General features: G+C 43.0%; 1 protein-coding gene across 10 annotated transcripts in view; it reads left to right on the forward strand.

Moving 5' to 3' along the window:
• The window catches only part of setd5 (SET domain containing 5), a 180809-nt gene that overhangs the window by 82457 nt on the left and 70732 nt on the right, over positions 1 to 27620 (forward strand). For all 10 annotated transcript variants that reach the window (XM_068051990.1, XM_068051989.1, XM_068051997.1 and 7 more), the window contains 4 exons: positions 2157 to 2262; positions 11849 to 12060; positions 12509 to 12567; positions 27385 to 27572. In XM_068051990.1, coding sequence (XP_067908091.1) covers positions 2157 to 2262; positions 11849 to 12060; positions 12509 to 12567; positions 27385 to 27572 — 565 coding nt within the window. The remainder of the gene's footprint in view (positions 1 to 2156; positions 2263 to 11848; positions 12061 to 12508; positions 12568 to 27384; positions 27573 to 27620) is intronic.

Genomic DNA, 27620 nt, shown 5'->3' on the forward strand with positions numbered 1-27620 from the left:
AGGTTGTCGGACTGGAGGATGTGCAAGGGGGGGTGCAAGATTGTCAAAGGATTTTAACACAAGGATGAGAATATGAAAACTGAAGAGTTGCTGGACCAGGAGCCAATGTAGGTTATTGAGCACAGTGGCGATGAGTGAAAGGGATTTAGTGTGAGCCAGGATACGGGCAACAGAGTTTTGGATGAGTTCAAGTTTACAGAGGGTGGAAGAGGAGAGGCCTGCCTGGAGAGCATTAGAATATTAGAGTATGAAGATAACAGAAGCATGGATGAGAGTTTTAGCAGCAGATGGGCTAGGGCAGGGGCAGAGACAGGTAACCTTGGTGTCGAAGAAAATATGGGATCTGAACCTCAGCTCGGGGTCAGATAGGATGCCAAGATTCCAAACAGCCTGGTTCAGCGTCAGACAGTAGTCAAGGACGGGGATGGAATTGGTAGCTAGGGAACCAAGTTTGTGGCGGGGGGCATTTCCAATGGCTTCAGTCTTTGCAATATTTGATTGGATAAGCTTTCTGCTCATCCAGTACTGGATGTCAGATAAGCAGTGTTAGAAATCAGATGCAGTGGAGGAATCGAGAGAGGTGTTGACTGGGATAGAGCTGGGCATTGTTAGCACATATGTGGAATCTGATGTTTTTTTGGATGATGCCACTGGGAGACATGCAGATGAGAACTAGGAGGAAGACGCTAATTTATTCATCTAGATAGTCCTAGATGGATAAACACTTAGGAGCCCTGTGCTGGTATGCTGCACAGTTTAGTTTAAACTCCACCACAACCCTTGCATGCACCAGCTGAAGGAGGGGGATTACTGAGCATTGTGTTTTGTCATACTTTGCCAAAGGCTCCTGGATTTGGGTGAAGTGGTTATGATGCTTGGAAGGGGTAGAGAGTGACTTCATATCAGGCAGACACAGATTTTATCTGTATGGATTTCTCAGTAGGTTGTTTTGGAGACCATTAAATTGAATGGTTTCCACATATGTCAGACAGGTAAAGATTCTAATCATTTGATCTGTTTCTGTGCACCTGCATTTAACAAATTTGAGCTGTCAACTTCTGCTTTAATCTGCTGCCCCTAATGAGGTCTGCAGAATTGGTGCTGTACCCTCTGGATTCATATTTTGATGTGGATAGGGAGGAAAGGTTTGTTTTCTGCATAAATGAGTTTGCTTTTAGTGGTATTTACTAATGGATAGCATATTTAACATGCAGAAGCAGTGGTTTTCACTGTGTTGCTGTTTTCTGTAACCTGAGTTGTGGGATGAATGAGAATTAAAAACAGATGAAAAGGTTCATTGATCTGGATCATGATCAGGAAGAAAAATGCTACATTATAGTTTGTTGTTGGTGACCTCTGCTGGTGAGATAGAATAGATTTTTCTCAGTATAAGGCATTGTGGAGGAGTATCCATCCATGTTCCTGTCTTACTATGCAGTTAGTAGGAGAGGAGTATTGAATTCCATTGCCAACCTTATAATAGTTGTCTGTCATCCTCCTTCCCCTTGCAGTCAGTATATATGCAGTATTTGGTAAAACTGAACTTGGTGTAATTGGGAATGGGGTGAGACAAGGCTGTCTACTATCACCATTGCTCTTTTATCATGGCTTCCGCATAGATGTTAAAGAAGCACTAGGTGAGTCTTTGGAACTCTCTTCCTCAAAAGGCGGTGGAAGCAAAGACTTTGAATATTTTTAAGGCAGAGGTAGATAGATTATTGATAAGCCAGGGGGTGAAAGGTTATTGGGGGTAGGCGGGAATGTGGAGTAATCAGTTCAGCCATGAACTTATTGAATGGTGGAGCTGGCTCGAGGGGCCGAGTGGCCTACTCCTGCTCCTAATTCATATGTATGTTCGTAAGGTATCAAAATAGGTGGTTAGTTGGTGAAAGTAGTGGGATTTGCAGCCAATGAGGCTGCAAAAAAAAAAGGTCCCATTTTACAGCTCCTATTTGCTACTGTGTTTCCTTGGTTGGAGGCAAGGGCAGGGGAGAGAAGACATGATATGCTGAACTGTGACAGTCGGGTAAAGGGAACGGTGAAAGCTTTATTCGATGTCTAAAGGCTTACGTACTAGTGAGAAAAATAAAGCTTCATACGCTACACAAGAAGAATTGCAAAAAAATGTTTTTTTGACTTTGGTTTTATTGTTTTAGCCCAGAGTCGGTGGAAGCTAGCCCTGCAGTTGCTGAGAAGAACAGCTACTCAAATCACAACTATGGGAGTGCACAACATCACGGGTATAGAGGTCTGCCATATGCAGTAAGTATACAAGTTCCATTTCACCTGAAGCTATATATTCCTGTCTGGTTGTGTAAACAAGTTTCAGTTGGTTTGAAAGAAAAGAAAAAAAAAATTGAGCACATATGAAAGGACTCAAACAACCAGGTGAGCATTTGTGTCCCAGAGCTCCGCACATGAAGTAGTTAGCCTAAAATGGCACGATTGGAAAGGATTAAGGGCTATGAACTGGGGAAAGGTAGAAAATGGGATTAAAAAGTACTTATCCCGTAGTACCTGTTATAGAATGCAGATTGTGATAGCATTGGGTCTGAGTATGATGATGTTCCTGGTGTGAGCGAATGGTCTCTTGAAATTCAGCATCAAGTCTCTCAGATAAAAAATGGCTACTTGTCACCATGGAACTGTACCCCAGCAAGGTAAGGCAATTGGCCTGAGAAAATAAATAGAACAAACCATTTATTCATATGTAAACGCAACTGTCTGTCTGAGCTTTTTTACAGCCGTATAATGTTGAAACCTGAATTTTTGACACTTTCCATTTTATGAACTGCTGTGCTGGACATACAAAACCTCAGCAGACACAGAAGAGATGTTTTTAGTAACCTTATTCAAAACTTGTTGAACCGCATATAACTAAATTGTGCTATTCATTGGAGCTCAAAGTAGATATTTAATTAGAATGGGTTCATGTGTGTGGTAGCTGTTAAGGCAGTGATTATGTTATGCATCCCTGGAGCCATAGGAACTAGGAAATCACAGTTGATTTAAAAACTGGAATCAGCCAATAAATAGTCAAGTATTGGCAATCAATAAAGAGGAAATTATAGCAGATTAACATTAGGAAAGCCAGGTGCAAGAACAAAATTAAGAACCCATGTTATAGAATTATTCACATTAAAATACAGCATTGTGATAAACAGCGATCAAGGTTGTATTGGGATTAACCAAAGAAAGATATTCGAATTTTAATTTAACGATAAGTTTCATAAAAAGCAAACCTCTATTTAGGTTCAGCATCTAAATTCTTGGTTTAATTATTTTGTAATTCAAGATTTACTGCCTTTTTTCCTGTAGTCAGCTGTTTTGATGCACATACTAGATGAATTGATGGGAATACACCAAATGTCCTACAATAGTGCTTTAGTCTGAGTGGTAATGTCAGAATCACTTAGGAAAGCACCAACACTTACCTGTACTCCACATCACTTTTTTTATTTCACGAGCACTTTAATCTAGATATGATTGAGTGAAATACTGAGCTTTGCAAGTACTTGCACGTTATATTTAATGTTTCCAATTATAGAATGATACAACATAGAAGGAAGCCATTTGGCCCATCCTGCCTGTTCCACCTTTTTGAAACGGCTATCCAATTAGTTCCACTCTCTGCTCTTTCCCTATAGCCCATCAAATGTTTCCTTTTCCTTTTCAAGTATTTATTTCAATTCCGTTTTGTTCAAGACATGAATGCTACCTACTGAGCCAAGCAGTTGACTCTTGAATGCATCTTGTAATCCTTATTAATAGAAAAATTATCACAGGGATGCAGCTGTATATGTGCTGTGCCGTCTATTGTACCATCTTGTTTATGATGCTAGGTACTCCATGCATCTCTTTCAGTCGTTAATTTAGATCTTGCTTCTTTATGTAATGTGTAAATTTGAAGGAACTTTATGGAATTTTAAGGCTGTGTTTGAAGAAAGAGTGAAAAAAAATTAACAGTGACATCACAGGAAAGCTGTAAGTTGATCTGTAAGGTGAGCAACTGCTATTCGGGTTTGTATGTAAATAGCTGGAAAATTAGAAAAAAGTAAAATTTTCTTTAAAAATTACCCTCAAGTAACTACCTTATAAGTGGTAAGATTTATTAGTATTACTAAGGTTTAAATTAGTAACATGAGTGATTGGTGAGTAAAGGCATTAATTTTTTTATTAAATAATTTAATTAATTAATCAAGTAGTTAATTGAAACAATAAAGATAGCAGGGCAGGTGATGTGTTGCAGCTACAGCATGTGGGAGCTGCATAAGTGTCTACAGCTTGAGGAGCTTCAGATCAGGGTGGATGAGCTGGAGGCTGAGCTACAGACACTGCAATGCGTTAGGGAGGGGGTAAGTTATCTGGACACTTTGTTCCAGAAGGCAGTCACACCCCAGAGGATAGTGTCTTCCAATTTGGTCAGTGGTCAGGGATAGGGTGTGACTGTGAGTGAGGCAGGTAAGGGGCTCCAGAAGGAAGTAGAAGAGCCTCAGCCCTTGCAATTGTCCAACAGGTTTGAGGTTCTTTCAACTTGTATAGATGAGAGTGAGGGCTGCAGGGTTATGAGAAAACTGACCATGGCACAGGAAGCCATTCAAGCAGGGGGAGTAAATAGGAATGTAGTGGTTGTAGGGGATAGTGTAGTCAGAGGGATGGGTACCATTATCTGCAGCCAAGAGCGAGAGTCCAGAAGGCTGCGTTGCCTGCTTGGTGCCAGGGTTTGAGACATCTGCTCAGGCTGGTGAGGAACTTGCAGTGGGAGGGGGAGGATTCAGATCTCTTGTTCCACGTGGGCACCAACGACATAGATAGTACTAGGAATGAGGTTCTGCACAGAGAGGATGAGCAGCTAGGGGCTAAATTAAAAAGCAGAACCTCTGGATTATTACCTGAACCACGAGCAAATTGGAGTAAATAGGTTTAGCAGGTTAAATGCGTGGCTCAAAGATTGGTGTGGGAGAAATAGGCTTCCATTCATGGGGCACTAGCACCAGTACTGGGGAAAGTGGGAACTGTACTAGTGGGACAGTCTTCACCTAAACCGTGCTGGGACTAGTGTTCTGGTGAGTTGTATAACTAGGGCAGTAGAGAGGGCTTTAAACTAAATAGTGGGGCCGAGGGATCAAGTGAGGGAAGATGTGATGATTTGGAGAGAGAGGAGAAGGCAAGAGAGCAAGGTAACAATAAGGAAATTGATAATCTGAGTGTGGCAGGAAGGGAAGATTGGACGGAAGCAAAACTGGTAACTTCTCCTTCTTTGACCTCCTTGTCTTGAGAGACAATGGGTAAGCGCCAGGAGGTGGTCAGTGGTTTGTGGAGCAGTGCCTGGAGTGGCTATAAAGGCCAATTCGAGAGTGACAGACTCTTCCACAGGTTCTGCAGATAAAATTGGTTGTTGGGGCTCTTACACAGTTGGCTCTCTCCTTGCACTTCTGTCTTTTTTTCTGCCAACTGCTAAGTCTCTTCAAAGAACAACAAAGAACAAAGAAAATTACAGCACAGGAACAGGCTCTTCGGCCCTCCAAGCCTGCGCCGATCCAGATCCTCTATCTAAACCTGTCTTCTATTTTCTAAGGTATCTCTTTGCTTCCTGCCCATTCATGTATCTGTCTAGATACATCTTAAAAGATGCTATCGTGCCCGCGTCTACCACCTCCGCTGGCAACGCGTTCCAGGCACTCGCCACTCTTTAGCCCCGCCTTTATGGCTGTCCGCCAGCTCTGACGATCACTGGCAACTGAGTCCCACGACTTGTGATCAATGTCACAGGACTTCATGTCGTGTTTGCAGATGTCTTCAAAGCGGAGACATGGATGGCCGGTGGGTCTGATGCCAGTGATGAGCGCGGTGCACAATGTGTCCTTGGGGATCCTGCCATCTTCCATGCGGCTCACATGGCCAAGCCATCTCAAGCACAGCTGACTCAGTCGGGTGTATATGCTGGGGATGTTGGCCACCTCGAGGACTTCTGTGTTGGAGATACGGTCCGGCCACCTGATGCCAAGGATTCTTCGGAGGCAGCGAAAATGGAATGAGTTGAGGCATCGCTCTTGGCTGACCTACGTTGTACAGACCTCGCTGCCACAGAGCAAGGTACTGAGGACACAGGCTTGAAACACTCGGACTTTTGTGTCCCGTGTCAGTGCGCCATTTTCCCACACCCACTTGGCCAGTCTGGACATAGCAGCGGACGCCTTTCCCATGCACTAATTGATTTCTGCATCGAGAGACAGGTTACTGGTGATAGTTGAGACTAGGTAGGTGAACTCTTGAACCACTTCCGGAGCGTGGTCGCCAATATTGATGGATGGAGCATTTCTGACGTCCTGTTTTGGTCACTGTGAGGCGACAATGGAGTGATCTGGTAACAGGAAGTAGAAAAGTAATAAGCAAAATTAGAAGATAGACAAAGCGAAGGCAAGGATCAAATAGGATCAGAATGTGGAATATGTTAAAAAGACAAAGTTAAGGGTACTCTATCTGAATGTATGCAGCATTCACAACAAGGTAGATGATTTGAAGGCACCAATAGAGGTAAATGGGTAAGATTTACTTGCCATTACAGCTATGGCGTTACAGGCTGCCCAAGACTGGGAACTGAATATTCAAGGATACTTGTCATTTAGGAATGATAGGCAAAAGGGAAAAGGAGGTGGGGTAGTGCTTTAAGGGACAAGATCAGTACATTAATGAGAGAGGATCTTAGATCAAAGGATCAAGATGTAGAAATAAATTGGGTGGAGCCAAGAAACAGCAAGTGGCAGCAAACATTGGTGGGAGCAAAATGGTAATGTTGGGCATGGTATTAATCAGGAAATTCGAGGTGCAGGTAACATGGGCAATACAGTAATAATAGGCAACTTCAGTTTACACATAGACTGGGTAAACTTAATCAGCACTAATGCTGTGGAGAATAAATTCCTGGAGTGTGTACAAGATGGGTTTCTGGAGCATTACGTTGAAGAACCAATTAGGGATCGGGCTGTTTTAGATTTAATATTATGTAATGAGAAAGGGCTAATTAATAACCTTGCTGTAAAGGAGACTTTGGGAAATAGTGACCATAATATGATAGAATTTTATAATAAGTTTGAAAGTGATATAGTTCATTCTGAAACTAGGGTCTTAAAAATCTGAACAAAGGAAACTATGAAGGTATGAGGGGTAAGTTGGCTATGGTGGATTGGAAAAATACATTAAAAGATTTGACAGTAGACAGGCAATGGCTAGTATTTAAAGAAGTATTACATGGCCTACAACAAATATACATTCCTCTAAGACAAAAAACAACCCAACAGGAAAGATGAATCAATCATGGCTAACAAAAGAAGTTAAAGATTGCATTATAAGGTTGCCAGAAAAGTGGTAAGCCCGAGGATTGGGAGCAATTTATAATCCAACAAAGGATGGCCAAGACACTGATAAAAAGGGAAAAGAGAATATAAATGAAAACTAGAGAGAAACATAAAGGTGGACTATAAAAGCTTCTTTAGGTATGTGAGAAGGAAAAGATTAGCAAGGACAAATTTGGGTCCATTACAGACGGAGACAGGAGAATTTGTAATGGAGAATATGGAAATGGCAGCGAAACTAAACAATTACTTTGTGTCTGTCTTCATGGAGGAAGGTACAGAAAATCTCCCAGAAATACTAGGGAACCAAGAGACTTGTGAAAATGAGGAACTGAAAGAAATTAGTATTAATAAAGAGGTAGTACTCAAAGAAATTAACTGGATTGAAGGTTGATAAGCCCCCTGGACCAGATGAGCTACATCCCAGAGTATTGAAGGAGGTGGCTATAGAGATAATGGATGCATTAGTGGTGACCTTTTAAATTCGATAGATTCTGGAAAGATTCCTGCAGACTGGAAAGTAGCAACTGTAACCTCACTATTTAAGAAAGGAGGGAGAGAGAAAACGGGGAACTACAGACCTGTTAGTTTGATGTTAGTAGTCAGGAACATGTTGGAATCTATTACAAAGGATGTGATAACTAGACACTTAAATAATGATAGGATTTGGTGGAGTCAACAGGGAGTTTTGAGAGGGAAATCATGTCTGACAAACCTGTTGGAGTTTTTTGAGGATGTTACTTGTAGCATAGATAAAGGAGAACCAATGGATGTGGTGTATTTGAATTTTCATAAGGCTTTTGATAAGGTCCCACACAGGAGGTTAGGAAACAAAATTAAAGCACATGGGATTGGGGGTAATATACTGGTATGGATTGAGAATTGGTTAACAGACAGAAAACAGAGAGTAGGAATAAACGGGTCATTCTCAGGATGGCAGGCTGTTACAGTGGGGTGCTGCAAGGATCAATGCTGGGACCACAGCTGTTCACAATCTGTATAAATGATTTGGATATGGGGACCAAAAGTAATAATTCTAGATTTGCTGATGTCACAAAACTAGGTGGAAATGTAAGTTGTGAGGAGGCTTCAAGGGGACTTCGACAGGCAAAGTGAATGGGCAAGAACATGGCAGATGGAATATAATGTGACTAAGTGTGAAGTTATCCACTTTGATAGAAAAACAAAGACAGAATATTTCTTAAATGGTGAAAGGTTGGGAAGTGTTGATGTCCAAAGGGACCTGGGTGTCCTTGTTCATGAGTCACTAAAAGCTAGCATGCAGGTGCAGCAGGCAGTTAGGAGGCAGATGGTATGTTGGCCTTCTTAGCAAGGGGTTTTGGGTACAGGAGTAAAGTAGTCTTGCTGCAATTGTATAGAGCCTTGGTGAGACCGCACCTGGAGTATTGTGTACAGTTTTGGCCTCCTCATCTAAGGAAGGATATACTCGCCATAGAGGGAGTGCAAAGGATGGTCATCAGACTAATTCCTGGAATGGTGGGATTGTCTTAAAAGGAGAGATTGAGGAAACTGGGCCTGTATTCTCTTGAGTTTTGAAGAATGAGAGGTGATCTCATTGAAACTTATAAAATTCTTACAGGGCATAACAAGCTCTGGCTGGTGAGTCTAGAACCAGGGGACATAGTCTCAGAATAAGGGGTAGGCCATTTAAGACTGAGATGAGGAGGAATCTCTTCACTCAGAGGGTGGTGAATCTTTGGAATTCTATACCTCAGAGGGCTGTGGAAGCTCAAATCATTGAGGATGTTCCAGACAGAAATTGATAAGGGATATGGAGAAAGCATGGGACAGTGGCGTTGAGGTAGATGATCAGCCATGATCTAATTGAATGGTGGAGCCAGCGCAACGGGTTGAATGGCCTACTCCTGCTTCTATGTTTCTAACTGCGGGGGAGAAAATATTGAATTGTGTTGGTTGCACCAAGTTGACGTGTCTGAAACCATAGTGAATGGGATTTTGGGACCTATTTTCTTTGAAATTCACAGAAACCTTTGTGCTCTCTTAACCATACCCTCAACCAATTTGTGTTCACCCCCACTTCAGTATTTATCTTCAGAAGTCAAAGAATGTTACCTGGTGAAAAGGGCAGACATCATTGAACTTTCTTCTGTTTTGTGCTTGCTGGTTTGTTGACTTATTCAGACAATCATAGAATTTTCCACAGAGAGCCAGCTTGTACTCGATGGGCCAAATGGCCTCCTCCTGTGGCATTATGATTCTAATATAAAGCACAAAAGGGGCACATTTGGCCTATCACACTTATGGTGGTGCTAGGTCTTCAACTGAAGCTACCTATTTTAATCCCATTTCTCTACATTTCTCTGTATTGTTCGATGCTCTGCCTTATCGATTTCTGTGAAACATTCTGTGGATATTGAGAAGGCTCGTGTAACTATCTCAAGTTGACTTGGAGCATTCTCCTGTTTGCTAAAAAGAAGAAAGACAATGTTTAATTTTAATGAGCAATCAGTTATAACCCCTCCAAAAGTATGAGCTCTTCCTTCTTCTATGTTTGTATTTTTCAGGGTTTCTTAAGCCCTTATGAACTGAAAGCTGCAACATTACATCTGCAACATTTTAGTATGAATTGAATTGTTTATGCTGTCTTCTATTGCAAAGTGTTAACTCTGTTTCTCTCTCCAGAGATGCCAGAGCTGCTGAGCATTTCCAGCATTTTCTGTTTTAATGTTAAAATTATTTAATGCTCTTATCATAGTGCCACAATTAGGTGACTGGTTTCCAGTCTGCTGTGTTATACATCTTCAGGATCTGCCTTTATGTGTACTGTACTGAGACACAATGTTTAGAGCGTTCTTCATTGCTGCTGAGGAAGAGCTACGCTGTACGAGTTTGATGGCTGCTTTCTTCATAAAGAAGCAAAATGTTTGCACTTTTTACTCACATGTTAAGATCACACTTGCATCTCAAGAACCCAAATTCTTGCATCTGACCATGCAGTTTCAGTCTGCTCAAAAGAGGGGAGATACTTTTGGTTCTTCATTTTTTCCAGTTAATGACAGTCAACTTGGTTAAAATGCTATGTTTATGTAAAAGAAAACCTGTCTCAAGTTGAAGGTCATTTTAATGCTGCATTCCAAACACTTCACCTTTGCAGTCTGTTAGCTTTTGTAACTAGTCAGTTCTAATAGTAGTTGAAAAATATACTTGGTAGTGGTGCACCAGTATGGTTTGCCACATAATATGGTATTCCTACAAGGTGGGTTCAGTCTTGGCTGAGGTGTTCAAGGAGGTTCTGAGAGGAGTTTAGATATTTTCAGGTGTCTCTTAGCACCCAATTGCAAATGGCCATTATGCTCTGAATCACTGCCTACCATCAGGAAATGATGAGGGAATAAAAGGGGCTAAATGAGTAGTCCCTTTAAATTTGAGACAAAGTAGAAATCCCAAAAGAAAGGAATTAAAACAGGTGCTGTGATGTAGCTAGAACTGGAAAACATCTTGGAAATGAAGACTAATTCAATTAAATAAAAACAAGAAATGCTGGAAATACTCAGCAGGTCTGGCAGCATCTGTGGAGAGAGAAGCAGAGTTAATGTTTCAGGTCAGTGACCCTTCATCAAAATTGACAAATATTAGAAATGTAAAAGGTTTTAAGCTAGTAAAGCAGGGGGTGGGGCAAGAGATAGCAAAAGAGGTGTTGATAGGACAAGGTCACAGAATAACTGACCAGAAGGATATGGAACAAAGGATATGTTAATGGTGTGCTGAAAGACAAGGCGTTAGTACAGAGAGAGTGTGAATTGACTGTAGAGCACAAAGCACTCCAAGCACAAACATTAAAAAAAAAGAAACAGTGGGTAGGCACAGTAGAAACAAACTTAAAAATTAAAATAAAATAACCAAAGAGAAAAGAAAATTCAATTAAGCTGCTTGTTAGACTTTATAAAGTAGATGTAACTTCCTTTCAAGGGATGGAGACTGATTATAGTATATTGAAGATATCTGCCTGGCTAACTTCAGTATGCCAAAACAGAACCTTCTATACTGTACCATCTATATTATAACCATTAAAATCTTAGATTGAAGTGAGGAAAGTTTCAAAGCTAGTTTAGTCTTTAAGGTGATGAGCCTATGGATGGAGTTACATGGAGCAGAATCCATTTGTGACCTCATTACATTGGATTGTACTGTACTCTGGATGAGGTAGCTGACTTTAGGAATGAATTATGTGAAAATCCCATGTATAATAACTCGTGAAGTGAGGGAGAAAGTGTGAACACTCATTCAGTAGTAATGTGTTGTGATTGCCTTTGTAAAGCAAATTGAAAATGTCTGTACATTGACTATTGTGTGCAAATAGGAAGTTTGTCAGTATTACTGTAATTAGAAATTTTTGTCACTGGAATGAAATGCCAGCTGCCCTGAACTAGTTTGACTCAATGATTCTTCATATTTTCTTGTTCTGTGCCACTTACTTCGTATCCTCAAGGCCTTTATTATTTTGTTCTAAGGACCACAACTATGGTGCTCCACCTCCTCCAACACCCCCAGCTTCACCACCTCCACAGACTATCATCGCCCGAGTAGAGTTGAATAGACTACGATGCCAGCGATACGATGATAATTCTGAGGATAGCGACAGTTCGTCTGAGGATGAGAACATTCCCTGGTGTCATTGTAGTTTAACTCAGGAAGGTTTTATTATCGCTTGTGAGAACTGCAGGTATGAAGTGAAACTGAAAATTAAGGTTTTTTTGTGAAGGTGGGATAGATCATTGGTTTGGTATGCGCTGTACAGTGTTTGTTCATAGAAGGGGCACCTCCCAATCAAGAAGATAATCAGTAAAAGCCAGTTTGGCAACAGTTTCACTAAACTGTTTTCAAGTAAAGTTATGTTTGCAAACAGTATTCAGTATGATCTATGAAGTACTTACAGGATTATGTTTGGTTTAAAAAAAAACTAGGAAATAATTCCTCAAATTGGTAATATTTCTCAATGAAACCCATAGCAGTATTTAAAGGCCCATTTTTAATTCACTTTTTCTGGGTAATGTAGTGCTAAATACCGGAATGATTTGTTGTAATCCTTTGAGAGAAGTCGAATCAACACTGGTTTAAAATTCTTGGTCCTCAGTAACTTATTGTGTTGTAATCTGTACTGATATTCACAGGGGACTGGATAGGCGGAAGGTCATCAGACTCCAGCGCAGGAAGCAGGAGAATGTGTCTGGTAAGGAAAAGTTCATTTAGATATTTCCTTTGGTTTCATTTTATTACTAGCTACTATGGAGTAAAAATTCCATTAATGTTAATGTCTTTTTGTTTATGCTGTATTTGAATTTTTATTTTAAAAGAGTGTCAGTGATCTCAAAAAGATTTGCTTGGAGGTATTACTGGGCACTATTGTGTGTTGAATTAATGTAAATGGATCTGAAGTATTTCAGTAGTTGTGTCATTTAAACATTTTTTGAGCTCCTTCGCACTGCTGAGTGTATTAACTTTTTCACAGTAACACTTGGAATTGTACATTTTATTTGAAGAAAAAAACTTCTCATTCCAAGCAACTTTATACAATTCTGAACCGTATTGATTTTTTTTTTTTGGTCCAATATTTAACTTGTATAAGACACTAGTTAAGCCTCAGCTGGAATATTGCATCCAGTTCTGGGCACTGCACTTCAGGAAAGATGTGAAGCATTGGAGAGAGTACAGAACAGATTCACTTGAATGGCTCCAGGGATGAGGAACTTCAGGTATGAAGACAGATTGGAGAAATTGGGACAGTTTTCTGTGAAGAAGCTGAGAGGAGATTTGATGGAGGTATTCAAAATCATCAGGGGTCTGGATAGAGTAGATAGGGAAAAACTGTTCCTACTCCTGAAAGGAAAGGATCGAGAATGAGAGGGCACAGATTTAAAGTGATTGGCAAAAGTGACATAAGGAAAAACTACTTCACGCAGCGAGTGGTTAGGATCTGGAATGCACTGCCTGAGTGTGTGGTGGAGGCAGATTCAATTGAGGCATTCATAAGGGAATTGGGCTGTTATCTGAAAAGGAAGAATGTACAGGGTAATGGGGAGAAGGCAGGGGAATGGCATTAGGTGAATTGCTCATTCGAAGAACTGATGCAGACACGATAGTTGTCTCCTTCTGTGCTGTAACAGTTCTGTGACCGAAAAAGATAGCAGTGCTGTCACAATGTTAATCATTCAGTTTGGATGTTGTCACACATGAGCAAATACACAAAGTGTGTTGATCCACCATGTACACTGTGGTACCTTTCACATACCAAATAAAAGATAAAGCCCAGTAAGTAAATGCGCCACTCAGTGTAGTGCTACACATGCCACAAGATTTCAAGTTTGAGATCCCCTCTGTGCAATTATAGCTGATCTCATGCAGGACAACAGTTGAGGTGTTATAGTTGCCCTTGGTGTCCCTGGGTTTGGAAATGGTAACAAATTAGCCATTGTTGCAGATATGCATGAACTTTAATGTTGGAGTCCATAATGGACATCTAAAGTTAGAGGTGCTGAAATACAGGGTAATCTAAAATAAAGAGCATACCTCTCAACCTGCAAATATGAAGAACACAGCCCTAAAACAAATTAGCAACACATATCCAGAGCACTATACTTAGTACCAAAATATTTAAGTATTGTAATAAGTACATTTTTATACTGTTTCATGGTTTCCAAAAATCCAAGGAGTGGGGAAAAAAAGGGAAATTAAGCACATGCAGTACTTCCTGTATGCCTCAACTCCTGTAACTCCAAAAGGAAGCATTGATGATTGAAATAGTACCAGAACAACTTCAAGTTTGTCAGCCCCACTTCGGCATCAGGAAAGTGTTGAAAACATCTTGTAAAATCAGGACGTCAGATTAATTTGGAACAGTTGAGAGGTATGATCAAGTGTTTGACGTGAGGGTAATTTTCAGTGAATGCAGACTGATCAAGTAATTTAGCTTGCAACTTGTGCAAGTGCACAAGGACACCCCAGAATTGGAGTGTTGGGCATACTATCAGTTAATTTTGGTGCCTTCAGTTGCTTTTTGTACTAGATCCATAAGATAAGTATTCCTTCTTCAGGTTTAGGAAAAATATCTCCATTGCTATTAGAATTAAGGTCTTCTACTTTGGCCTCCTTATCTCGAGAGACAATGGGTAAGTGCCTGGAGGTGGTCAGTGGTGTGTGGAGCAGCGCCTGGAGTGGCTATAAAGGCCAATTCTAGAGTGACAGACTCTTCCACAGGTGCTGCAGAAAAATTTGTTTGTCGGGGCTGTTACACAGTTGGCTCTCCCCTTGTGCTTTTGTCTTTTTTCCTGCCAACTGCTAAGTCTCTTTGACTCGCCACACTTCAGCCCCGCCTTTATGGCTGCCCGCCAGCTCTGGCGAACGCTGGCAACTGACTCCCACAACTTGTGATCAATGTCACAGGACTTCATGTTGCGTTTGCAGGCGTCTTTAAAGCGGAGACATGGACGGCCGGTGGGTCTGATACCAATGGCGAGCTCGCTGTACAATGTGTCTTTGGGGATCCTGCCATCTTCCATGCGGCTCACATGGCCAAGCCATCTCAAGCGCCACTGACTCAGTAGTGTGTATAAGCTGGGGATGTTGGCCGCCTCGAGGACTTCTGTGTTGGAGATATGGTCCTGCCACCTGATGCCAAGTATTCTCTGGAGGCAGCGAAGATGGAATGAATTGAGATGTCGCTCTTGGCTGACATATGTTGTACAGGCATCGCTGCCATAGAGCAAGGTACTGAGGACACAGGCTTGATGCACACGGACTTTTGTGTTCCGTGTCAGTGCGCCATTTTCCCACACTCTCTTGGCCAGTCTGGACATAGCAGTGGAAGCCTTTCCCATGCGCTTGTTGATTTCTGCATCTAGAGACAGGTTACTGGTGAAAGTTGAGCCCAGGTTGGTGAACTCTTGAACCACTTCCAGAGCGTGGTCGCCAATATTGATGGATGGAGCATTTCGGACGTCCTGCCCCATGATGTTCATTTTCTTGAGGCTGATGGTTAGGCCAAATTCATTGCAGGCAGCCGCAAACCTGTCGATGACACTCGGCAGGCACTCTTCAGTGTGAGATGTTAAAGCAGCATCGTCAGCAAAGAGGAGTTCCCTGATGAGGACTTTCTGTACTTTGGACTTCGCTCTTAGACGGGCAAGGTTGAACAACCTGCCCCCTGATCTTGTGTGGAGGAAAATTCCTTCTTCAGAAGACTTGAACGCATGTGAGAGCAGCAGGGAGAAGAAAATCCCAAAAAGTGTGGGTGCGAGAACACAGCCCTGTTTCACGCCACTCATGATAGGAAAGGGGTCTGATGAGGTGCCGCCATGTTGAATTGTGTCTTTCATATTGTCATGGAATGAGGTGATGATACTTAGTAGCTTTGGTGGACATCCAATCTTTTCTAGTAGTCTGAAGAGACCACGTCTGCTGACGAGGTCAAAGGCTTTGGTGAGATCAATGAAAGCAATGTAAAGGGGCATCTGTTGTTCGCGGCATTTCTCCTGTATCTGACGAAGGGAGAACAGCATGTCAACGGTTGATCTCTCTGCACGAAAGCCACACTGTGCCTCAGGGTCGACGCGCTCGGCCAGCTTCTGGAGCCTGTTTACAGCAACTCGAGCAAAGACTTTCCCCACTATGCTGAGCAGGGAGATTCCACGGTAGTTGTTGCAGTCACCGCGGTCACCTTTGCTTTTATAGAGGGTGATGATATTGGCATCGCGCATGTCCTGAGGTACTGCTCCCTCATCCCAGCACAGGCATAGCAGTTCATGTAGTGCTGAGAGTATAGCAGGCTTGGCACTCTTGATTATTTCAGGGGTAATGCTGTCTTTACCAGGGGCTTTTCCGCTGGCTAGAGAATCAATGGCATCACTGAGTTCCGATTTTGTTGGCTGTATGTCCAGCTCATCCATGACTGGTAGAGGCTGGGCTGCATTGAGCGCAGTCTCAGTGACAACATTCTCCCTGGAGTACAGTTCTAGGTAGTGCTCAACCCAGCGGTCCATTTGTTTGCGTTGGTCAGTGATTATGTCCCCTGATTTAGATGTGAGGGGGGCGATCTTCTTGATGATTGGTCCAAAAGCTGTCTTAATGCCATCATGCATTCCTCTGATGTTTCTGGTGTCTGAGGCTAGCTGAATATGACTGCATAGGTGTTGCCAGTAGTCATTTGCGCAGCGCCTGACTGTTTGTGCAGTGCTTCTGGCTGCTTTAAGTGCTACGGATGTTAACTCGCTGGGGGCTTTCTTGTCGTTCAACAGTGCAATGCGCTTAGCGGCTATGACAGGTTCCAGCTCCTCAATATGAGATTGAAACCAGTCTGCATTTCTCTTCGCATGTTTGCCGTAGGTGAACAAAGAACAAAGAAAATTACAGCACAGGAACGGGCCCTTCGGCCCTCCAAGCCTACGCCGATCCAGATCCTCTATCTAAACATGTTGCCTATTTTCTAAGGGTCTGTATCTCTTTGCTTCCTGCCCATTCATGTATCTGTCTAGATACATCTTAAAAGACGCTATCGTGCCCGCGTCTACCATCTCCGCTGGCAACGCGTTCCGGGCACCCACCACCCTCTGCGTAAAGAACTTTCCACACATATCCCCCCTAAACTTTTCCCCTCTCACTTTGAACTCGTGACCCCTCGTAATTGAATCCCCCACTCTGGGGAAAAAGCTTCTTGCTATCCACCCTGTCTATACCTCTCATGATTTTGTACACCTCTATCAGGTCCCCCCTCAACCTCCGTCTTTCTAATGAAAATAATCCTAATCTACTCAACCTCTCTTCATAGCTAGCACCCTCCATACCAGGCAACATCCTGGTGAACCTCCTCTGCACCCTCTCCAAAGCATCTACATCCTTTTGGTAATGTGGCGACCAGAACTGCACGCAGTATTCCAAATGTGGCCGAACCAAAGTCTTATACAACTGTAACATGACCTGCCAACCCTTGTACTCAATACCCCGTCCGATGAAGGGAAGCATGCCGTATGCCTTCTTGACCACTCTATTGACCTGCGTTGCCACCTTCAGGGAACAATGGACCTGAACACCCAAATCTCTCTGTACATCAATTTTCCCCAGGACTTTTCCATTTACTGTATAGTTCACTCTTGAATTGGATCTTCCAAAATGCATCACCTCGCATTTGCCCTGATTGAACTCCATCTGCCATTTCTCTGCCCAACTCTCCAGTCTATCTATATTCTGCTGTATTCTCTGACAGTCCCCTTCACTATCTGCTACTCCACCAATCTTAGTGTCGTCTGCAAACTTGCTAATCAGACCACCTATACTTTCCTCCAAATCATTTATGTATATCACAAACAACAGTGGTCCCAGCACGGATCCCTGTGGAACACCACTGGTCACAAGTCTCCATTTTGAGAAACTCCCTTCCACTGCTACTCTCTGTCTCCTGTTGCCCAGCCAGTTCTTTATCCATCTAGCTAGTACACTCTGGACCCCATGCGACTTCACTTTCTCCATCAACCTACCATGGGGAACCTTATCAAACGCCTTACTGAAGTCCATGTATATGACATCTACAGCCCTTCCCTCATCAATCAACTTTGTCACTTCCTCAAAGAATTCTATTAAGTTGGTAAGACATGACCTTCCCTGCACAAAACCATGTTGCCTATCACTGATAAGCCCATTTTCTTCCAAATGGGAATAGATCCTATCCCTCAGTATCTTCTCCAGCAGCTTCCCTACCACTGACGTCAGGCTCACCGGTCTATAATTACCTGGATTTTCCCTGCTACCCTTCTTAAACAAGGGGACAACATTAGCAATTCTCCAGTCCTCCGGGACCTCACCCGTGTTTAAGGATGCTGCAAAGATATCTGTTAAGGCCCCAGCTATTTCCTCTCTCGCTTCCCACAGTAACCTGGGATAGATCCCATCCGGACCTGGGGACTTGTCCACCTTAATGCCTTTTAGAATACCCAACACTTCCTCCCTCCTTATGCCGACTTGACCTAGAGTAATCAAACATCTGTCCCTAACCTCAACATCCGTCATGTCCCTCTCCTCGGTGAATACCGATGCAAAGTACTCGTTTAGAATCTCACCCATTTTCTCTGACTCCACGCATAACTTTCCTCCTTTGTCCTTGAGTGGGCCAATCCTTTCTCTAGTTACCCTCTTGCTCCTTATATATGAATAAAAGGTTTTGGGATTTTCCTAACTCATAGATGGCGTCTCTGATGTGGGCCTACTTGGTCTCAGCATCCCCTGTGGGAGTGTTTTGAAGGGCTGTTACAAGTGAATTTAGAAATTTTTGTAACAGCTGTGGATGAGAAATTCTGCTCGTGTTGATGCGCGGGTGGCCCTTCTGCTTGGAATGATGCAACTTCTTTGGTCTGAGTCTAACCTTGCTGCACACCAGGGAGTGGTCGGTGTCGCAGTCTGCGCTGTGGAAGCTGCGTGTGATTTGAACACTGTTTAAGGAGGCTCGCCTTGTGACGATGAGGTCTAGCTGGTGCCAACGACGTGATCTTGGGTGCCTCCATGAAACCGGTGACACGGTTTAGTGTGAAAGAACGAGTTGGTGATGCAGAGGTTATGATAGGTACACAAGTCGAGCAGTCTCTGCCCGTTCTCATTCATCCTTCCAACGCTATAGCGCCCAAGGCAGGAGGGCCGTGAGTCATGGTCGACCCCAACCCTGGCATTAAAGTCCCCCAGCAGGAACAGGTGTTCGGTGTTGGGGATGCTACTAATGATATTATGGAATTCCTCGTAGAACTGGTCTTTAGCTTCAGGTGGGGAGCAGAGTGTTGGAGCAGAGATGCTGAGTAGGTGTACTGGACCAGAGGTACAACAGGATAATAACCAGGCTTTTGATATCAGAAGTGGAAATGGAAGGTGTCAGAATTCAAAGGGATTTGAACTTGATACAAAGTAGCTACAGTAAACCCTTTATTGGCAGACAACAGAGATCAATACAGTGTCTCGGCGGTAACTTACAGTTCAAACCGATCTATCCCTCCAATCAGGTCTCCGCCCCTGCCACAGTACCGATATGGCTTTTAACAAAGTCACAAATGACATCCTGTGTGATTATGACAAAGGTAAACCAGTCCTCCTGATTGTTATATTCCAGAAAGCCAGTTGGTAAAGTATAGTCCTGGAGCCAATCTTTAATCAGTCTAACATTTATTTACCAAGTGAAACATTACAAGCATACACCTCCTAATTCAAGCACAGGAGGCAGTGGCGTAGTGGTAACATCACTGGACTAGTAATTCAGAGGCCCAGGCTAATGCTCTGGGAACATGGGTTTGAATCCCACCATGGCAGATGGTGAAATTTGAATTTAATTAATAAACCTGGTTTAATGATGACCATGGAATTATTGTCAATTGTTGTAAAAACCCATCTGGTTCACTAATGTCCTGTAGGGAAGGAAATCTGCTGTCCTTAACTGGCCTACATGTGACTCCAGACCCACAGAAATGTGGTTGACTCTTAACTGCCCTCTGAAATGGCTTAGCAAGCTACTCAGTTCAAGGGCAATTAGGGATGGGCAATAAATGCAATACCCACATCCCATGAACGAACAAAAAATAACCACAGCTTCAGTAAATGTCTCCTTATATGTGCTCAAGTGAAACCCCAATTAATGCCCTCCACCTGTGTATAATTAAACACAATTGATATACAATTAACACTCATCATTCTTGACCTGTCTGCAGCCTTTGTGACCACACATCTTCCTCCAATGCCTCTCTGCCATCCTCCAGCTGAGTGGGACTCACCTGGTTCTATTCTTAACTAATTGTAGTCAGAGTATCACTTGCAATAGCTTCTCTTACCACTCCTGCATTTTTACCTCTGGTGTCCCCCAAGAATCTATCCTTGGCCCCCTCCTATTTCATTAAAAGCACGGCATTAGTTTTCACGTGTATGCTGACGACACCCAGCTCTACCTCACCACAAGCTCTCTTGACTCTTCACTGTTGCTAAATTATCAGACTGCTTATCTGACATTCAGTACTGGATGGGCAGAAATTTCCTCCAGTTAAATATTGGGAAGACAGAAGCTGTTGTTTTTGGTCCCTGCTCCAAATACCGTTCCATAGCTACTGACTACATCCCTCTCCCTGGTAGCAATGTGGGACTAAACCAGTCTGTTTGCAATCTTCGTGTCATATTTGACTCCGAGGAAATCTGCCAACAACATATTCGTGCCATTACTCAGATCATCTATTTCCACCTCCGTAGCATCGCCCGACTTTGCCCTTGTCTCCACTCATCTGCTGAAGCCCTCATTTGTGCCTGCGTTACCTCTAGAATTGACTGTTCCAATGCAATTCTGGCTGGTCACCCACGTTCTACCATCCGTAAACTGGATGTCATCCAAAACTCCGCTGCCCATGTCTTAACCTACACCAGATCCCATTCACCTATCATCCCTGTGCTCGTAACCTACATTGGCTCTCTGTTAAGCAACATCTTGATTTTTAAGATTTTCATCCTTGTTTTCAAATGCTTCCATGACCTCACCCTTCCCAATCTCTCTAATCTCCTGCTCCACAACCCTGCAAGATATCTGTACTCATCTAATTCTGCACTCTTGAGCATCTCTGATTTTAATTTTTCCACCATTGATGGCTGTGCCTTCAGCTGCCTGGTCCTTAAGCTCTGGAATTCCCTCTCTGCCTCTCTACCTCACTTTCCTCCTATAAGACACTTGACCTGATATCTCCTTATTTGGCTCAATGTCATATTTTGTTTAATACTGCTAATGCGAAGCGCCTTGGGAAGTTACATTAAAGGCGCTATACAAATATTTGTAGTTGTTAAGTTACTGGACAGAGTAGCATTCGTAGTCTATTTCTTGTTCAGCTTCTTTAGCTAGAAAGGTACTAGGCTCTTGCCAACATTACATCCACCCATATAAGCCAATGTGTCTTTGCCATGTCTTCTACTCTGTACTGTTCAATGAAATCCTCCTTCCTCTATACCCCAAAGTACTCATCTCAAACTCTGGTTTTCCTGCTTACCCAGCACTTTACACATCTTGAGTTCAATTGTACCTAGGCACGTAATGCTGCTATGCAACATTTTATAGAGGTGTCCTGTTTATCTGCCCAATATGGACAGGTCCAACAACCAACCATTGTTACATTTAGTTCATCGATCTTTTACAGACAATAGCAATTGCTTATGTGGTCACAATTTCAGTTATTAATCGTAAGCCTTTCCTTGCTACTACCAACATGTTGTGACAGCAGATCTGTTCAAACATGTAGTCTACATTTCAAAATTACTCAAACTACTACATTTCTAAAACTTTAGTTACTACACCTTTTAAAATTTACTCACATTACTGCATTATCATAGACAGAGTCCTATCCTTATAACAGTACATTGACAAATGAATCTGTAAAACAATTATTAGTAGATTAATCCATGATATTCTTATCCAATATCTTGGCCTGGATTTTGAGGTCAGTGGCAGCGTCTGCCGTTGACTGCAGTGGTAAATACGAACTTAGCTGGTTCATTGGCTGCAGTGAGAATTTCAACATCCTGCTGCAGAATGGTCCAAGCACGAAATGATCTGCGAGGCCTAACAGTGAGGCACATTCCTGGCGAAGCAATGCCCCCCCATGACATCACAAGCTGGTTTCTGCAGTTTTACCAGCTCGGTTTAATTACATTTTTTTTTGCTATGAGACTTTATATAAAAATTACAGTGATTCTTTTTTTGTATCTGTGAAATTATTGCATCATTTAATTTTAATCCCTTTTACCTCCCATGTCCTTTATCTGACCATCACTGAGTATCGCTTGTAGTTTTCCCAGGGAGTTTAAACTTCTCTCCCTCTCTCCATCTCCTGACCTCTCGCCCTTTTCCCCATGGTGGAGCTGATCGAACTACGGGGTCTGAGAGATGACAAGCGGCCAGAAAAGGCTCTGAGCCCTGGCAGCAGTAGGTTGGGCTACCACTCGTTGGGCTTTGACCTTGCCAAAGGGAAAAAAAGATTTAGTTTTCGTTGACCAGAGGAGGTGATTGGTAAACATTCCACTCTACTCTATGATAGACATAGCATCTCTTCAGAGTCTGAACAACCTGATAAATATTTTTTTTTTAATTGATCCAACAGTTTTCTGGTTTCTTGTTGTGGTTTTATTCATTGAGGACTTTATTATCCATTGAATGCACTTGTGTAGCAATCATTCCATTAAGGATGAGTGTGGAAAAGTAGGTTTTAAAAGTATTTTTCACATGAAAAATTAAGTTTTTTTACTCCATATGTCCCTACCCTCTTTGTTCTCCTTTCTCCTGTTTGTAGGAACTTGCTGTGCCCCAGTTGGCTGCTGTGTTTTCCTACATTACAACAGTGACTGCACTTCAAAAGTACTTCATTGGTTGTAAAGCACTTTGGGATGCCAGGATTGTGAAAGGTGCTTTTTAAATGCAATTTAGGATCATGGGAAGTGGAAGCAGTGGTGGGCCATACAGCCCCTTGAGTCTGCTCTTCCATTCAATGAGATCTTCTTTGACCTCAACTCCAGTTTTCTACCTGATGCCCACATCCCTCATTTCCCTTAGAGTCCAAAAATCTATTTAGTTCAGCCTTGAATATACTTAGCGACCAGGGGTCAGCAACGTGTCTGTGGTAAAAAATTGTGAGGTCCATGACAGGTAATTTCAGGGATGAGAAATGTCTGCCAAATGGCAGATTTCCAACGTTGTGATTTCAGGAATCCGCCATTGGCTTCTTCTTTCTGACCAGACCAGCTTTAAAAAAGTCACAGTGTCAGTTTCACGGCTGGCCGGTGCTGTGTGTGGGAACGGCTCTTCCTAACTTCGGACAGCTTCATGGGGGGAATTTTATGGTGTCCCCTGCAGCAGGTTTGGAGGCCTCCACCAAAATTTAGTCCGGGGTGGGAAGGCCTGTGAACTGCCTTCCTGCCCTACCCCCAATTGAGGCCCTTGACTGAGCAATTAATACCCAATTAAGGGCCTCTTCCCACCGCAGCAGCAATTAGCTAATTGGCGGATGGACCTGTTGCCACACGGGAAGCATGGCACGGAAAACCGTGCAGGCTGCTTCCCATCTCCGGTGGGTGGGGTTGTCCCTCATTAAAAGGCATAGTGCCTGAACGAGGGACCCAGCATTGGGAAGAGGAGAGCCCGCTGAGGGCCACTTCCCTGCCCTTGCTGCCAAAGCCCTCCCCCCAGCGATTCCCACCCCATGAGACCCTCCTGCCCTAACCTACCTGAGGTCTGGTTCAAGCGATGCTCCTGGGCCTCTGGCAGGTCCACTTGCAGAAGCAGACACTCCCTCCGCGGTGGCCTCTGGTTGGCCAGTTGGTCTGCAAGGGCGGGACTCCTGGCGCCAGGGTCCATGATCCCGTGGACGTCCTACCGCTGTCCAGTTCAGTGTCTGATTGGCACTACATTTGGCAGGCCTTACGTAGAAGACGTGATGCAGGGATCCGGGCATTGGTTTCTCCAGACGTCAAGACCCCGCCGCTAAGATAAAATTCCACCTGTGGTTTTCCAGCAGCTTCTGATTTTTTTTTTTAAAGCCCGCTGGAAGGTCATGAAGCTGTCTAGGGTTTGGAAGCGCTGTTTCTGCTCACAGCACCTGTTGGCTGTGAAACTGACTGCAATTTTTAAAAAACTGACCAACCACAAAGCTGCTTTCTGACAGTTCCCGCTTGCAGGGCAGGTGGTGGGGTGCAAAGAGGGTGGCATGGGGGGTGGGGGGGGGTGGCGACACGGGGGGGGGGGGGCGCAGTGAGAGAGTGATGGGGGGGACAGAGTGACTGAATGAGGGGGCAGAGAAATAGGGGGAGAAAGGGGACAGAGATAGAGCAGGGGGTCAGAGAGAGATTGAGGGAGGACAGAGTGAGTGAGGGGACAGAGGAATAGAGGGAGAGAGAGAGAAAAGGGACGCTGCAACTAAAGCATATTTTACAGCAAGATAAGAAAATATAGATCAAGAGCAAGGGGAACAGAGCGAGAGTGAGGGGGGGACAGAGAGAGAAAGGGGGGGGATAGAGAGAAAGAAGGGAGGGTGACAGAGGGAGAGGGGATACAGAGGGAGAGGGGGATAGAGAGCATGGACGACACAGGATAGTCAGCATGGATTTGTTAAGGGAAGACCTTGTCCAACTAACTTGATTGAATTTTTTGAAGAAGTGATGAGGAAGATTGATGAGGGTAGTGCAGTTGATGTGGTCTACATGGATTTTCGCAAGGCTTTTGACAATGTCCCACATTGCAGACTGGTTAAAAAAATAAAAGCCCACGGGATCCAGGTAAATGCCACAAGGTGGATACAAAATTGGCTCAGTGGCAGGAAACAAAGGGTAATTGTTGACGGGTGTTTTTGCGACTGGAAGGCTGTTTCCAGTGGCGTTCCACAGGGCTCAGTACTGGGTCCCCTGCTTTTTGTTGTATATATTAATAATTTGGACATAAATGTAGAGTGCATGATCAAGAAGTTTGCAGATGACACAAAAATTGGCTGTGTGGTTGATAGCGAGGAGGATAGCTGTAGTCTGCAGGAAGATAGCGATGGACTGGTCAGGTGGGCAGAAAAGTGGCAAATGGAATTCAACCCAGAGAAGTGTGAAGTGATGGATTGGGGAAGTCAAACAAGGCAAAGGAATACACGATTAATGGGAGAATACTGAGAAGTGTAGAGAAAGTGAGGGGCCTTGATGTGAATGTCCACAGATCCCTGAAGGTAGCAGGACATGTTAATTAGGTGGTTAAGAAGGCATATGAAATCCTTTCCTTTATTAGCCGAGGAATAGAATATAAGAGCAGGGAACTGTATAAATCATTGGTTAAGACACAACTTGAGTACTGTGTGCAGTTCTGGTCACCTCATTACAGAAAGGATGTAATTGCACTAGAGAGGGTACAGAGGAGATTTACAAGGATGTTGCCAGGACTGGAAAAATGCAGCTATGAGGTAAGATTGGATAGGCTGGGTTTGTTCTCCTTGGAACAGCGAAGGTTGAGGGGAGATCTGATTGAAATGTACAAAATTGTGAGGGGCCTGGATAGAATGGATGTGAAGGGCTTATGTACCTTAGCAGAGAGGTCTATGACTAGGGGGCATAGATTTAAAGTAATTGGTAGAAAGATTAGAGGGGAGATGAGGAAACATTTTTTCACCCAGAGGGTGGTGGTGGTCTGGAACTCACTGCCTGAAAGAGTAATAGAGGCAGAAACCCTCAATTCATTTCAAAGGTGTCTGGATATGCATCTCAAGTGCCGTAACCTGCAGGGCTACGGACCAAACGTTGGAAGGTGGGATTAGACTGGGTGGCTCTTTTTTTTTGGCCGGCGCAGATACGATGGGCCAAGTGGCCTTTCTCTGTGCCGTAAACTTTCTATGATTCTACATCTCAATGATGCTAGATCCTTTGCTATGTAATATAAATATATAAGGATTGATCTTTAGATCAATACACAGAGGAAGAATGTTTGACCAGATATAGCCAGAAAGGAAAAAATATTTAGGAAACTTGATAGACACTAATGATATAGGAGACAAATGGGATTCCACATCTGAAGTTAAGTGCTTTGCTTAGCAGAACTTACAGAACTGGTCAGAATAGGAGAAAACATTTGGGCTAGAATTTCTGTCAGGTTTCTCCCAATCTATCAGTGTAACTTTGGCAGGAAACCTGGAGAAACAGCAGAAACATTCACACTTTGTTTCCAAAGTTCCTGCTGATAATTCACCATGTTATCGTGGGAGGTTAGGAGAACCCCTTTGGAAATTCTACACCTTTGTTTCTTTCCTCTATGAGCATATATGCTGCAACTAAAGAATATTTTACAACAAGATAAGAAAATGTAGATCAAGAGCAAGGGCTATTTGTTTTATCAAGCCTATTTCTTCCACAGAACCATCTGCACTGCCATTTACTATTCCATAATTTTAATTACATTAGTAAATTTAAATTCCTACTTGTCTTACTAAAATTATCTAGAAACAAGTCATTGTTGCATTTCTTCCTAAACAGCCTAATAAAGCTCTTGTATGTCAAACTAACATTACAATCTACATTGTCAACCCCAAACATATATTGCACAGATACATGTAGAGGAGCTATCTTGTTTTTTATTTGTTAAATATTGGATCATCTATGCTTTAATTTATCATCAACTTTATTCCTGCTCCATGATCAGATATTAATCCAAGTTTGTTGACTGCATTAGCTGCTTTTGATGATTAATCCCCATAACTATGAAGTGATACATTCCTTGCATATAATTTAAACTGGTGAATAAGCTCCCGAGCAGGCTCAGTGCCTGCTGATACCAGCTAAAGAAATCAATGTTAAATCCAGTGCTAGTTGTGGGCCATCAACCCAAATTGACAAAATATGGTCCCTGCTACTTTACAAAGCAGTCTGGCAGGACCATCATCATATGCTCTTCCGGAGCCCATTAAGAGACACCACAACTTCTGGCTTTTGGCGCAAGTGCAATCACTAAGTTGTGATGTCATTCCACTCTCAATAGCGGCGAACGTCTCATTGCTCGCCACTATTGGGACTGCAAAATCCGGGTCCTTGAAGAGACATAACTCTTCTCACATCATGTGACGTTCATTTCACACCAATTCCTTCATAACAGAATACATCTTTCTTCAGCTCTGCATTTTGCAGGCTTCCACAGTTTAGCTTACATTTCCTCTTAGACTTTGTAACAATTCTTAAACTGCAATTTATTCTTGCGCATATTATTGCAAAATACTTGTTATTAAAAATAAAGAAGGCTTACTCCATCCCTTTATAAAGGGAACTTATGCACTTCATGACATAAGATGGTGTAGCTAATTGGTGTAATATATACATTGTACTGTTGCCGCACTGAATTATTGAATGTTTGGGGGTGAATTTCCTCAGACTCCCTTCCTCTCCAGCATAATACTTAGGCTGAAAAAGGAGATGCAGCAGGTGATTCACCAAGGAAATTCACTCCCTTTGTTTAACTCAGTCTGAATGAAATCAGTTTTTCCTGCAGGTGGAGATAGCAGTGCAACTGAGAGTGGGGATGAGGAGGTATCACCGTCAACAGTGTCGTACACCGCAACACAACACACGCCCACCAGCATCACGCTCACAGTCAACCGAGTAAAGAGAACCAAGGCAAAGAAGAGAAAGAGAAGCACAGAGAAAGCAAGAAATGCCCCCAAAGCCAAAAAAATAAAGGCAGGTGTTTCATAGAGAACTCCTGCACATAGAGTGCAAATTCAGAGT

Source organism: Heterodontus francisci, chromosome 19, assembly GCF_036365525.1.
Source record: "Heterodontus francisci isolate sHetFra1 chromosome 19, sHetFra1.hap1, whole genome shotgun sequence".
NCBI lineage: Eukaryota > Metazoa > Chordata > Chondrichthyes > Heterodontiformes > Heterodontidae > Heterodontus > Heterodontus francisci.